General features: G+C 42.8%; 1 protein-coding gene across 2 annotated transcripts in view; it reads right to left on the minus strand.

Annotated features, from left to right (window-relative positions):
- LOC120992316 (von Willebrand factor A domain-containing protein 5A-like) overlaps positions 1-12,835 on the minus strand; it is a 63,442-nt gene that overhangs the window by 18,052 nt on the left and 32,555 nt on the right. For both annotated transcript variants that reach the window (XM_040421229.1, XM_040421228.1), the window contains exons 2-9: positions 11,517-11,584; positions 8,742-8,944; positions 8,276-8,498; positions 7,397-7,566; positions 6,531-6,645; positions 5,283-5,452; positions 4,327-4,415; positions 1,042-1,186 (exon numbers count right to left, since the gene is read on the minus strand). In XM_040421229.1, coding sequence (XP_040277163.1) covers positions 1,042-1,186; positions 4,327-4,415; positions 5,283-5,452; positions 6,531-6,645; positions 7,397-7,566; positions 8,276-8,498; positions 8,742-8,944; positions 11,517-11,571 — 1,170 coding nt within the window. In that variant the 5' untranslated portion in view covers positions 11,572-11,584. The remainder of the gene's footprint in view (positions 1-1,041; positions 1,187-4,326; positions 4,416-5,282; positions 5,453-6,530; positions 6,646-7,396; positions 7,567-8,275; positions 8,499-8,741; positions 8,945-11,516; positions 11,585-12,835) is intronic.

Consider the following 12,835-nt stretch of genomic DNA (forward strand, 5'->3'; position numbering starts at 1 on the left):
GAGGTGAATCGAGAGGGAAGTATAGCATTTTGTGGCGCTTTATCTGGGGAGCACCATTACTTAGAGGGTGCACAGTTTGGGGGGGGGGGGGGGGGGGGAGGGTTGACCTTTACCTTGTGTGGAGCACTAAAGGGGCATCATAACCAAGTGGGCCACCTATACATGGCACCAATACTTGATCTAAGGGTGCACCATTAGTGTGTGGGGGACATTACTACTATGGAGGCCTCTAAAGAACCATTATTACTGGGTGGTGCACTACGGAGAGCAGTAAACTAATGATTATCTTGCATTCCAAAAGTTGATTATCAGGTATTTTAACGGCTGCATGTATGTACACCTTTGGGGGCATTTTTTTAAGGATTGTATTTTACTTATTTTTGGCAAAAAAATTCTCTTCAATTACTATTAAACATATTGAGCTAGTCTGTCAGAGCACTAACTGTAATAAACTAATAAAACTTCTTTAAATTACTAAAAGGTTATAAACTGTTATTAGCAAGATAAGAACTGAGCTATGAGTGTTTATAAGGTCAGACATAAGGAACCATTAGATGAGCTGCCTGATGGAACAGTGAAAATTCAGAGCCTGCTACTATAGAAATTCAAAAGCTTAAAATGACATGAAATCTGTACCACAGGTCAATTTATGCTGGCACAGTAAAACCTTGGATTGACTGCAGGAAACGTTTACACTGTGCGCGGATGTGCTCTTATAGCTATGCAGTCTTAAATATCTTTTTGGGATTAGGTGGGGGTAAAAAACACATGCCTCCTGTCCTAGATCTTTTTAGATACTAGCAATGCCCCTGGAGTGCTAACTGACTGCAATGACTACATAGGAGTTAGGGGACAAGGCATTACTTTAGACCAGGGGTCAGCAATCTCCAGCATGCCAGCTGTTGTGAAACCACAATTTCACTTCTATGGGAGAACAGCCAAGGAAGCGTGCATACTGGGATTTGAAGTTTTACAACAGCTGCAGTTTTGGAGGATGCTGACAAACACTTTACACTCTGATCTCCATTCTTACACCATTACCTGCCGGGGGTGGTCTGGTCTTCCTGCTGTTTCGTAGATTTTTTTTAATGGTTCAAGGATCTCGGTCCCTCCTAAGTCTGCTTGCATTTGATTGACCTTTTCAACAGCATCATGCATTGATTGTTGGGTGTACTCCACGCTTTCCCTAGGGAAAAAAAAACACGACTTAATCTGCCTTAACTTAGATTTTTTTTCAACTTTCACCCCCGATATAACCTACAAAACTTTCATCAGGGGTGTAACTATGGCTGGTGGAGAAGAGGCAATTACACCCAGGCCTTGTGCATAAAAGGGTTCAAAGGCCCCTCCGCCACATAGGAAGACACCAGTATAAAAACAGTACATGGTCGGTGGAGGAACTTCCTGTTACACCAGCCTTAATTGTATTTCTCTCTCCTCTGATTAGCAGAAAGCAGTACCCCAGAGCAGGTGGTATCTGCAAATGGTTTGTCATGCAATATACTGGTATCTATTTTGTGTTCACCCAGTATAGCTATGCATGATTGGCACAGCCTGGGTTAACAATACACTTCCATTCTCAGTTTTGGTTCCTCCTGGGCTCGCTGCACTTAGCACCATGTTCATCCATTTCTGCACACATTCTCCATTTATTTTAATGGTAAAAAAAACAACTTTCCAGTTGATTTCGTAGGTGGATACCATGGCTCAGACATTCCCTCTTCTGTGGGCATGGGAATTTACGCAATACATGGTGGTTATGCAGATCAATGGTTGTCCATGTAAAGCAAGGAGGCTCCAGTCTGCCATGGTGGAAGCTGCTGTTAGTTGGACCCTTGGACAATTATTGTCATAATGAAATAACCCCTTTAAACCTACAATGCATTCAAAAAGTCTTCAGACCCCTTCACTTTTTTTTACATTTTGTTATATTATGGCCTAATGCCCCCCATCATTCTGCACTCAATACCCCATGCGGGAAAGCAAATTTTAGAAATATTTACAAAAAAAAAAAAAAGAAAGGAAAAACTGAAATTGTGCATGGAAGTATTAAACCTTGATTGGAGACCCCTGTGGTAAATGCAGTTGATTGGACATTTGGAAAGACACAGACCTGTCTATATAAGGTCTCACAGCTGACAATGCATATCAGAGCAAAAACCAAACCATGAGGAGGAAAGAACTGCCTATAGAGCTCAGTGACAGGATTGTGTGGAGGCACATATCTGGAGGGTGGAAAAAAAAAAAAAAAACTGCTGCACTGAAACTTTACAACAAGGATACAGTGGCTTCCATAAGGAATTGGAACAACCAATAACCTTCCTAGAGCTAGTGACCCACCAAACTAAGTAATCGGTGGAGAATTGCCTTGGTAAGAAGGGAGCAAGGACCCAATGGTCATTCTGGCTGAGCTCTAAAGAACCATTACAACTGGGAGAAACTGCAGCATTCCACCAATCTGGGTTTTATGATTGACCAGAAAGAAGCCTCAAAAAAAATATATATGTAATTAAAAAAAGAACACATGAAAGTATACAAAAAAAGCCCCTATAAGGACTCAGACTGTGATAAACAAACCAAGATTGAAGTTCTTAGCCTTAATTTTAAACAGTGTCTGAAGGAAGCCATGCACTGCTCATCACATGCCCAATACTATCGCTAGAGTGAAGCATGGTGGTGGCAGCATCATGCTGTGGGGGCGATTTTTAGCAGCTGGGATGGGCAGACGGGTCAGTGTTCAGGGAAAGTCAGTGGTAGCCCTTCTCAGAGGCAGAGCATACATCAGACAACCGGCCATTAGTGAGGTTTAAAACAGGGCTTCAGGGACCCCCAATACACACTGGAGTACCCTCTATAATGCCACTCAGGTGCAACCACACCTGTCTGACTCAGCTATTAACTGTTCATACATCCTTTAATTCTACATAAGGTTCACGTAAGGTTTATTTATTTTATCCTTCATTGAATAAAAGCTATGTTTTAAATCCTCCACATCCTTAGTAAAGAAAAAAAATACATTGAGCTGTTGTGGATACAGCACCACATACAAATAATGGTTGGCATAAAGTGTTTTAATCAATATTTGCCTAAGAGTATGGCCATGTTCCTGGCAGGTGGCTCCTAATTTAGAGGCCTGGTTAACAGAAGCTAGAAGCGACTTTTTTAGATAAAGAATATACACAACAAACTCCTCTTGACCTCAGACTGGGACAAAGGTTTACTTTGCAAGAAGACAATGACCCTAAGCAGACAGCCAAGACCACATAGGAGTGGCTTAGGTACAACTCTGTGAATGTCCTTAAGTGGCCCAGACTTGATCCCAATCGAACATCTCTGGAGGGACCAGAAAAATGGCTGTTCACCACCAGTCCCTATCCAACCTGACAGAGCTTGAGGGATATGTAGTGAAGACTAGCACAAAATCCCCAAATCCAGGTGTGCAAATCTTGTGGCATCATATCCAAGAAGACTGGAGGCTGTAATTGCTACCAAAGGGACTTCAACTAAGTCCTGAGTAAAGGGTCTGAATGCTTACATGTACATCAAGATTAGTTTTTTTTCTTCTCAATAAATTAAAGATTTCAGATATTCTGTTCTCACTTTCTCATTATGGGTATAGAGTGCAGAATAATTAGGAAAACAAAATTATTTTAGTACAAGGCTGCAACATAACAAAATGTAAAAAAGTGAAAGGGTCTGAAGACTTTCCAATCTGTTGTATATTTTGCCAAGCCATTTCTCATCTTTTCTTGTGAAATATGAAATGAGATGTAGAGATGGACAGATCCCACACAACAGTTTTTCTTCAAAAAGTGCTAATGAAACCCACAAGGCTGAGGTGGACTTTCCACTAATTGGAATCTCTCATTGGTCAATACACATTTTCTCCTTCTTACAGGAGAAGAATTAGAGGGCTTTTGTCATAAGGAACATGGTTATTAAACAGGGGACTTTAGACATGTGCAAATATCACCTGACACCAACAGCCTTTGTTCCTTTTTATCTGCCTCAATTTTTGTGAAAAATGAATGTTTTATGAAAATGAGCCTCTAGGAGCAATGGGGGCGTTTCCTCTACTCCTAGAGGTTCTGTTCTCCCTCCTCTGGTCACGCCCACATGTTGACCGACAGGGCCAGGCAGGATGGTGTGAACACTGACAGAAGCCATTTAAACTGTTTACTTGGAATAGTGGGTGTGCTCCTCTTTCACCAAATAAAAAAAATTAAAATAAAAACTCCTACCTTCTAATCCCAATTAGTACCTGCAGAAACTGTAGAGATCTAGTATCAAAGTCATTCTCAGATCTTATTTCAAAGCTTTACTTACGGGAAAAAGGACTCAAACTGGGACCCAAAACCATAGATATTGAAGTAACATCCGAGAGGCAAACTCTTCATTAGAAGAACCAGGGTCTCCTGGAGATGGTCAAAAGAATAAAAATAGGCGATACCATGTTCAACACATCAGCAGCACAAATCTCTCTCCTGTCCTGATGGTTTGTTACAATGTCTCAGTCTAGAATCCAAACTGTTAAACTCATAGAAGATTGCATTGACTAAATACAATTGTAGCAACCATGAGCTTTAAAGAGGACCTTTCGTGGGTCCAGACTTTATTAACTAAGCATCAGGGTATGTAGGGCATAGTGTAGGGATCTAACTGCACTTACTATTTTATTTTTATTTTTTCTGGGCGCCGATCCGTTTGCCCGCTGTGGCCCCCGTTAAATTCTCCCGTCCTGTATGCCAATTTTAGCATCAGTACAGGGAGGAGAAGACTGCCCTGTTTCTCATTGGGAGTCTCCTCCCTAGCTTTGAGCTGTCCAATCAGTGACGAGAGGATCATAGCCAGGGAGAAAGCAATCTTGTTTCTCCCTGGCTGTGACGCTCTCTGCTGCGATTGGACAGCTCACAGCAAGGGAGAAGGGGACGCCCATTGGTCAGTGAACATATAAACCTATAATCTCTGTACAGGGAGTCTCCTCCCTGTACAGATGCTAAAGTTACCATACAGGGAGGGAGAATTTAACGGGGGGCCAGAGCGGGCGAACGGAGCGGCGCCCAGAAAATAAAAAGTAAAAAATAGTAAGTGCAGTTAGATCCATGCACTATGCCCTACATACCCCGATACTTGTTTATAAAGTCTGGACCAATGAAAGGTCCTCTATAAGAAGCATTAGGTCAGGGCAGATTTTCATCCTCTGTTTGTAAAGCAAGAATTTCCAATTCAATGGCAGCAAGCAGATAATATAGCAGAGATTATAGGTTTATATGTTCACTGACCTTTGCACTCTGAATACGTTGTGGAGAGTTTGGCTCAGAGTTCATTGGAGACTCCATGCTTCCAGACCGGTCGACCACAAAGATAAACTCTCCACACAAGGACTGTTCTTGGGTCTCTGGGAAACTGGGGTAGAAATTCAGCATAATAACAGCATCATCCATGAAGGAACCTTTATACGAAAGATAGAATCAAGTCATTAGTTGTTTCATGGTTTGAAGTTTAGGCATTTACAAAAACTTACATTGTGGATATTAGTCAAGTTGCCTACATGCATAATGTGATAGTCAGCAGAAATGGCCGATTTTGACCATTATGACTGACTTTTTGAGAATTATCGTTCTGATCAGTAGAAGGATATGGTCTACACCAGAAAAAATAATGGGATCCATCTGGTTAGAATTTGGTCAACTGCTGAAACTGCAAGGATATGGCATTAGCCACCAAATTTGTCCTACGATTTCCCACATTGCACAAATCCAACCTGAACAATCCGACAGAAGTTTGATTTGACAAAATCTGGCTAATCTTAATCTTGTGTGTAGCGAGCCCTGGAGGAGCTGGGGCAGAGGATGGGAGTGGTAGTGGCCCTGACGAAGTGTTGTGTCACAATGTACTCCCTCAGGTCATTGATCCTTGGGGATTGGTGCAGTGGAAATGTAATACTGACGAATGAGACCAGAATTAAACAGAGTTTTTATACTAAGTGCAAGGTAGAATTTCAAATACATTCAGCAGCAGAATAATTTGAGAGCAATCTGACACCAGCAAGGATTATGGAGGCAGGTTGGGTGGCTGCTATTTAGCACTTAGGCACTGGTACTGGCCTAGTAATGTTCTGGGTGATGGCTGTCTTAGTCGTAGTCCCTCACCTCACAGTGGTATGTTCAGATGCTTGATTTAGGTGTTAACTCTGCTGAACCTCCTTTTAAGGATTCACTTAATCTATTGAGCATTAGCAGGAGCCCAGACCTGTACTTTCTCTCCTTTCTCAGTCTTGACTGGAGCACTACCATGCTGGCAGGAAGCAGAACCAGCCCACTCTTACCAAGGGGGAATGATCAGGGTGGTGAACCCTATTCCTTGTTAACCCTTACTAGCCATACCTCACTGGTAGTTACGGACAGAATATAAATACAATACCTAATTATTAGCAGCTCTAAAGCTTAAGGATCCTGCAGAACAGAACTCTCCATCTCAGCTTCCTGGGCTCCTGTGAATGGAGCGCCTTAATTTTTGTTTTTAAATACCTGTTTCAGTTTCAGAATGTCCCTCCTCCAATGTAACGCTTGGCTTGTTCACCTCCGAGAAGTAGGCAAGAAGTTGGACGTCTCTATCAAACTTATGTCCCTCTGCCAGCGTCACCTGCAGGGAAAGGAAAAGTGGGCGTTCTGCTCGGAGCAACATTTATTATTGGTCTTAAATACCGTACATAGTTTACTTCGCTTAATACTGGGTTTAGACAGTGGAGAAGCAGCTGATTATCAGGAAGTAAACATTCCTTCCCGACAACTGGATGCTTGTTCAGTGAAGGGGCAGCAGAATTTACATGCAGCAATCACCTCCACAGTTTGAGACCGAGCAATTGCTCACTCTTATGCAGCTGCATTGTTTCTGGGAGGCAGATCTCTTTAGACAGTAAGATCTGCTGCCCAGAAACTAATTTAGGTGCCTGCACAAACTAGTGTCAACCAATAAACAAGCGTTTCGCTCATTTATTGGTTGATTGGCTGCCTAAAGGTGCAGCCAGATTGTTAGATACAAGCTTTTGCAGGAACATTCTTCCCCGATGAGTCTACCTGACTAGCGCATGTAGATCCACCATTATGAATATGCCAATTATTTACACCCAGTCCCTAGTTTCCCATACGACTGAGGGGTGTGATATAATTCTTAGCTTTACTCAAACTCCATCATGTAGGTATAGGTGCGCTTTAAAGGGGTTATGCGATTATTTTTTTTATGCAAACTTTAAATCCTCAAAATTGTTGACAAACATACCCAGGATAAGCTGACATCTGCAACTGTTACCAGCCAGCTGCCACATTACATATATGCCCATAGGGATGATTATTTTAGTCATTTCCATTGATAGTGTTCTCTATTCTAAACTCACCTCGGCCTGAGTTTTGTCGTCGTTGGTGTACCTCAGAGGTGTGAGGTCACAGTTAGACTCAATCTTCATTATACCGTATGCAGACTGAAATCTAGCAGTCAGGCTCAGAGTGTATGGGATCTCACTTATTGGCAGCTCCGGTAGAGTCATGGTCACATTGTCCTTTTGTCCTACAGGAAGAAAGGAAACAAAATATAAAAATAAGTCAGTGAAAAAAAAAAAAAAAAAAAAAAAAAAAAAAAACAGTATAAAAACAGCAAGAACTAACAGGCCAGATTTAGACAAGTCACATTTTTGGAGTAAAACTTTGCCAACTTTTAGGTGACAAAATCTTAGACTACGGTCTTTTTTGGCAGCATGAACAAAATTAAAGAGGACCTTTCATTGGTCCAAACATTGTGAACCAAGTGTCATGATCTGTACAGCGGCTCCCAGGGATCTTACTGCACCCATTATCCCTGGGCGCCGCTCAGTTCGCCTGCTATGCCCTCCGGTATGTTCGGTCACTGCCCTTGTTCTCCCAGGCTGTAGCGCTGGCCAATCGCAGCACAGACCTCACAGCCCAGGAGAACAAGGGCAGTCTCCTCCTACTATAACCAAGTCACCGAACATACCGGAGGGCATAGGAGAACGGAGTGGCGCCCAGGGATAATAGTAAGTGCAGTGAGATCCCTGGGCACCGCTGTACAGATCATGATACTTAGTTCACAATGTTTGGACCGATGAAAGGTTCTCTTTAAAGTAGATCTAGAATTTCTATTGCAAATGAATAGAAAAACCCCACTAAGCTTTTTTCCCCCCCCTGGGTCGTCTATTTGTGTGAAGTGCTACACATCCTCCAGGTATTTTTTGTGAAACCCACTTTTCTGCCGACCATACCTTTTGGGGTGTATCGGGGATTGAGGACTGCAGGTAAAACAAAACGCACAGCACCATCGGCTTCAACCTGCAGCTCTTGAACAAAGCTCAGGGTCACTTCAGCTTCCTGACCAGGTAGTAGATTCCCAACACTGCAGCTGAAGATGTCACCAGAACTTTCGTCTTCTTCCAGAAGAAAAGCCTGCTGGCCTTGGCTGATGGCCTCATCGTAGGTTTTGTGTGCCTAAGAGTTAGACAAACCACAGAATCAGCGCAATGTTCTTCAATCCGTAGATTATAGAGCTTTGGTAGGTTGTATTGTACAGAATTTTTTAATACCGTACTAGACAGCGTCAGACTGGGGCTCTTGAGGCCCACCAGAGGAAATTATTCAAGGCCCAAGTGCGTTTGGGCAAAGTATAGAAAAAGTAAAATTCCAGCCCGTCTCAGATGTCAGTCTTGGAAGATAAGCCATAATACCATTTACCTGTTCCTTCTCCTGGAGATCAGCTACTATGGTCTTCCCCTCCACTGTGGCCTCAAAGCTGTAGACCGCAGAGTCTTCATCCATGGGGAAGACAAATATAGCCTCCACCGCCTTCTCCTCCTTGTTTTTGTACTTGAGCGTTGCAGACACATCAGCCACAAAGCCATTCACATGGACATCAACTGCGATCCCCTGCAGAGGAACTAGACAACACAGGAAGTATGAGTTTTTCTAATGTTCAGTCAAAAGTTATGAATTACATGAATATCTTTAATGGGTCCTGTGAAGTGTATTATATGCTGGAGCTGCCATACTTTGTCTTCAGAGCTAAGAACTTATGGCATTACCAACCGGTTCAGCATCTCCACCCACATTCTTGGAAGTCTTTATACCATGCAGTGTATTCTTTATCCAGCACAAGAGTGTCTGTCCACAAGCTTGTGGACTGTTGCTAACAAGCTCAACTCTCAAGCTCGTGACCCTGGCCCATGTCAGAATGTTATATGCATGGCTGAGCCACCATGAGACCTCAGGCCCCATAAAAAGTTGCCATGGCTGTTAATACGGTAGTTATGAATGCAGCTCTGAAGTATATTACATGATACAACATTGCTGGACCTCTGCTAACATTGAAGGCACCTGCATTAAAGTGAATAGACCATTATGTATAATGCAGTTTATGACCCAGAGATCATGAAACTGAAGACAAAAGTGGAGCTTTCTATGTTCCGTCAGCTGTAAGGTTTTCAAACTTTTAGGACCCAATATCAGAGACACGATTGTTATCTATATTAAACTTTAAAGTAATGAGATCTAAACTAAAGGCTGTGTGTTAACCAAAACTTCCCAAAGTAAAAAAAACAAAGAAACAAAAAACACAATGCAACAGCACTCCGCAAACCAAATAAAGTACAAAAAAAAATTATTCTAATGCTATGCTTCTTTTGTAAATTAGAGATGCTTGGCAAATATATACTGTACAAAGTTATTTGGGCCCGTCTGCCACACGTCAAGGCGATCTCTGTAAGATGGGAACCTAACACTAAATTAGACCTGTTATGTGCCATGACAGCAACCATAAAATTCAGGGAGTGTAGGTTCCACATGCATGCTGGGCCCACTATGATTTTTTTCATTTTTGGTGCCAAAATGGCCTCCATTGAATTCAGGGAATGCAGGTACCAACATGCATGCCGAGCCCACTCTACACCGCTCCTGGTGCCAGATGGCTACTAACGAATGCAATGAGAGTCCACCCTATACCTCTCCTGGTGCCAAAATGCTTCCAGTGAGTGAGGGAGAGCAGGCTAAGCTTTATACTCTCACTAATTAAAATCAGCCTATAGGGCAGACAGGCTGGTCAGGAGTGCACGACTGAAGTGTCAGCCACAACTCCAGTACATGGGGATGTGCCGACTGACTTTTTTCCCCTTCTTTGCAGTTTGTACTGGAGGTGTGGCTGACACTTCATTCAGTTGTGCACTCCTGACCAGCCTGTCTGCCCCATAGGCAGATTTTAATTTGTGAGAGTATAAAGCTTAGCCTGCTCTCCCTCACTCACTGGAAGCCCTTTGGCACCAGGAGAGGTATAGGGTGAACTCTCATTGTATTCGTTAGTAGCCATCTGGCACCAGGGGAGGTGTGGAGCAGGCACCTGCATTCAATGGATGCCATTTTGGCACCAAAAAGCAAAGGGGTCCCCCAGCTTGCATGTGGAACCTACACTCCCTGAATTTTATGGTAGCTGTTATGGCACATAACAGGTCTAATTTAGTGTTAGGTTCCTGTCTTACAGAGCGCCTTGACGTGTGGCAGACGGGCCCAAATAATTTTGTACAAATTGTATTTGTCAAGCATCTCTAATTTACAAAATAAGCATAGCATTAGCATATTTTATTAAATTATTACTTTGTGTTTTCAGCCATAGCAATGTGCACTGATGTGCTGACCGATACCACCCCCCTTTTTTTCCCCACTCCTTCTTTGCAACCGAATTTCCCAGACTGTCCCAGAGTGTCCACTGACCAGAACTGGCTGCATCAGAGTGATTTACGATATAGGGTCTATTGTACTGTACTCCAATCATATACTGTATTCAATAGACCCATGATCAGATTAGAACTAATAGTAGATCACTATGATGCAGTTTGGGTCAGGGGAGCCACAGTCAGCTGATGACTTGTGTTCCTCAGACCGAGTGCAGTTGTGTAAATCAGACCTTAGGCTGCCAGTACACTTCTAGTTTTTTTATGCAGTTTCAAAAGCTAAATGCGGGAGTGGGTTTATATAAAAATTAAGTGTAAAATATTTCCCATATACTTTTTCGCTTTAGCAATCCTCACCCGATTTTGGTTTCTCAAACCTCAAAAACCTAATCAATACATGGACATGTACGGACATCCAAAAACTTGGTTTCCATGTTTTTTTTATGCAGTTTTTACATCAAAAGCCAAGAGTGGATTGAACAGGAGATAACTTTGTTAAACATATCCTCAGCTTTTTCACCTGTTCCTGGCTTAAGCCTCAAACACTACATCAAAAAACTTGAACATGGAAACTCAGCCTAAGGACATCAAGTGTACCGGCTGTTGCAGAGCCAAAAAGCAGCCAGATTGTGGAGATTACAAGTGAAAGTACTAAATAGTGTGGTTCTTAATAAAACCACAACGCTACCCTAGCAGAATCATAGCTGCCACCTGGCAAAGCGACAGTCAGTAAAACTTCCAATGTTAGAATGTGGATCATATTTAAACACTTGGAGAAATGAGCACTCACTTGGCTGTTTTTCCTGCGTTAGGAGGCCGCAACAGTCCATGATCTCGGACGGCATGGTTCCAGATAATCTAGAAGGGACAAAAGAATAATTTACTTGCATACACTAAATATACATGCACCTCCAATAACTGAGTGGCATATGCCACCATATGTCCTGATGCTAGGAGTCACAGATCACTCCATCAAAAGAGCTTTTCTAAGTATATGCAAATAAAATGTAATTTCCTTATAATGAAAAATCCTGCAATTTTCTAATATACTTTGGGTTTCAATTCCTCATTGTCAAGCTCTGTATGAAGTTTATCCATAGAGTCTGCAAACCCTGTAAGGAGATCAGTGTTGTATTGGTTTTTGTGGTGTCCAGACCCCACATGAGGATGGCACAATGACTGACATGAACTCAGCAGATTCAACAAGAACCGAGCTGTGGCAAATAGCATGGTGGTTAAAGTCTCTACACAGGCACGACAATTGGTGGTTACATCTCTAGGCAGAGTCACTAAGCTTAGTGGTTACAATAAAGAGTTAACACAGGAGAGGCAATTATAGCAAGATAAAAAGACAAAAATGCACCATAAATACAAAATTTAGAACAGTCTTACCGGTATACTGATGAATCGGTTAAAACCTGGATACTGGACTGGTTGGGTAGATACCGCTGACTGGGGAGGATTTTGGATGATCCAATGCTTGCATCCTGTCAGGTCTATTTTGCCCTAAAAAGCTTCTAATACGGATCATCGCCCTGACAAGAGCGGCCCCGTCCAGAACCTTGCCCTGTTATCAATCCCTGGAAAACCCTGAGAATTGTTGGACGGAGTACCTGTCACTACCTATTCCAGACCTGGAAAAAAAATAAAAAATGGAAGGTTGTTCTCAAAAGGTAATACCAATGCGTTTCATGTGAATGGATACCCCCAGATTCATCAGGGGACGAGGGTCCAAAATTGAAAAAGTGGTGAGCACAACAGTTGGTCCGGTGTCACTATAAATACTGGAGGGCCAGTGTATTGCCTTACTACCTCAGTATTAAATATGGCAGTGTGATGGGTTCACATATGTCCCACGCCACTGCTTTAAATAGATACAAAGACCGCGCCCACCCTACTGCTTCCGGGTTGTCCGCTGACGTCACCGGTGTACTGCCGGAGCGCTTCACTTAAAGAGGACCTTTCACTAGTTTAAAAACTATATCAGTGGGCAGAGCGGCGCCCAGGGGCCCCCCTGCACTTACTAGTATGTCTGGGCGCCGCTCCGTTCGCCCCGGTATAGGCTCCGGTGTCTGCAGCTGGGAGTCCCAGGCTATGAGTTGTGCGCTA

The sequence above is a fragment of the Bufo bufo genome, chromosome 2 (genome assembly GCF_905171765.1).
Source record: "Bufo bufo chromosome 2, aBufBuf1.1, whole genome shotgun sequence".
In the NCBI taxonomy this organism is placed as follows: Eukaryota; Metazoa; Chordata; class Amphibia; order Anura; family Bufonidae; genus Bufo; species Bufo bufo.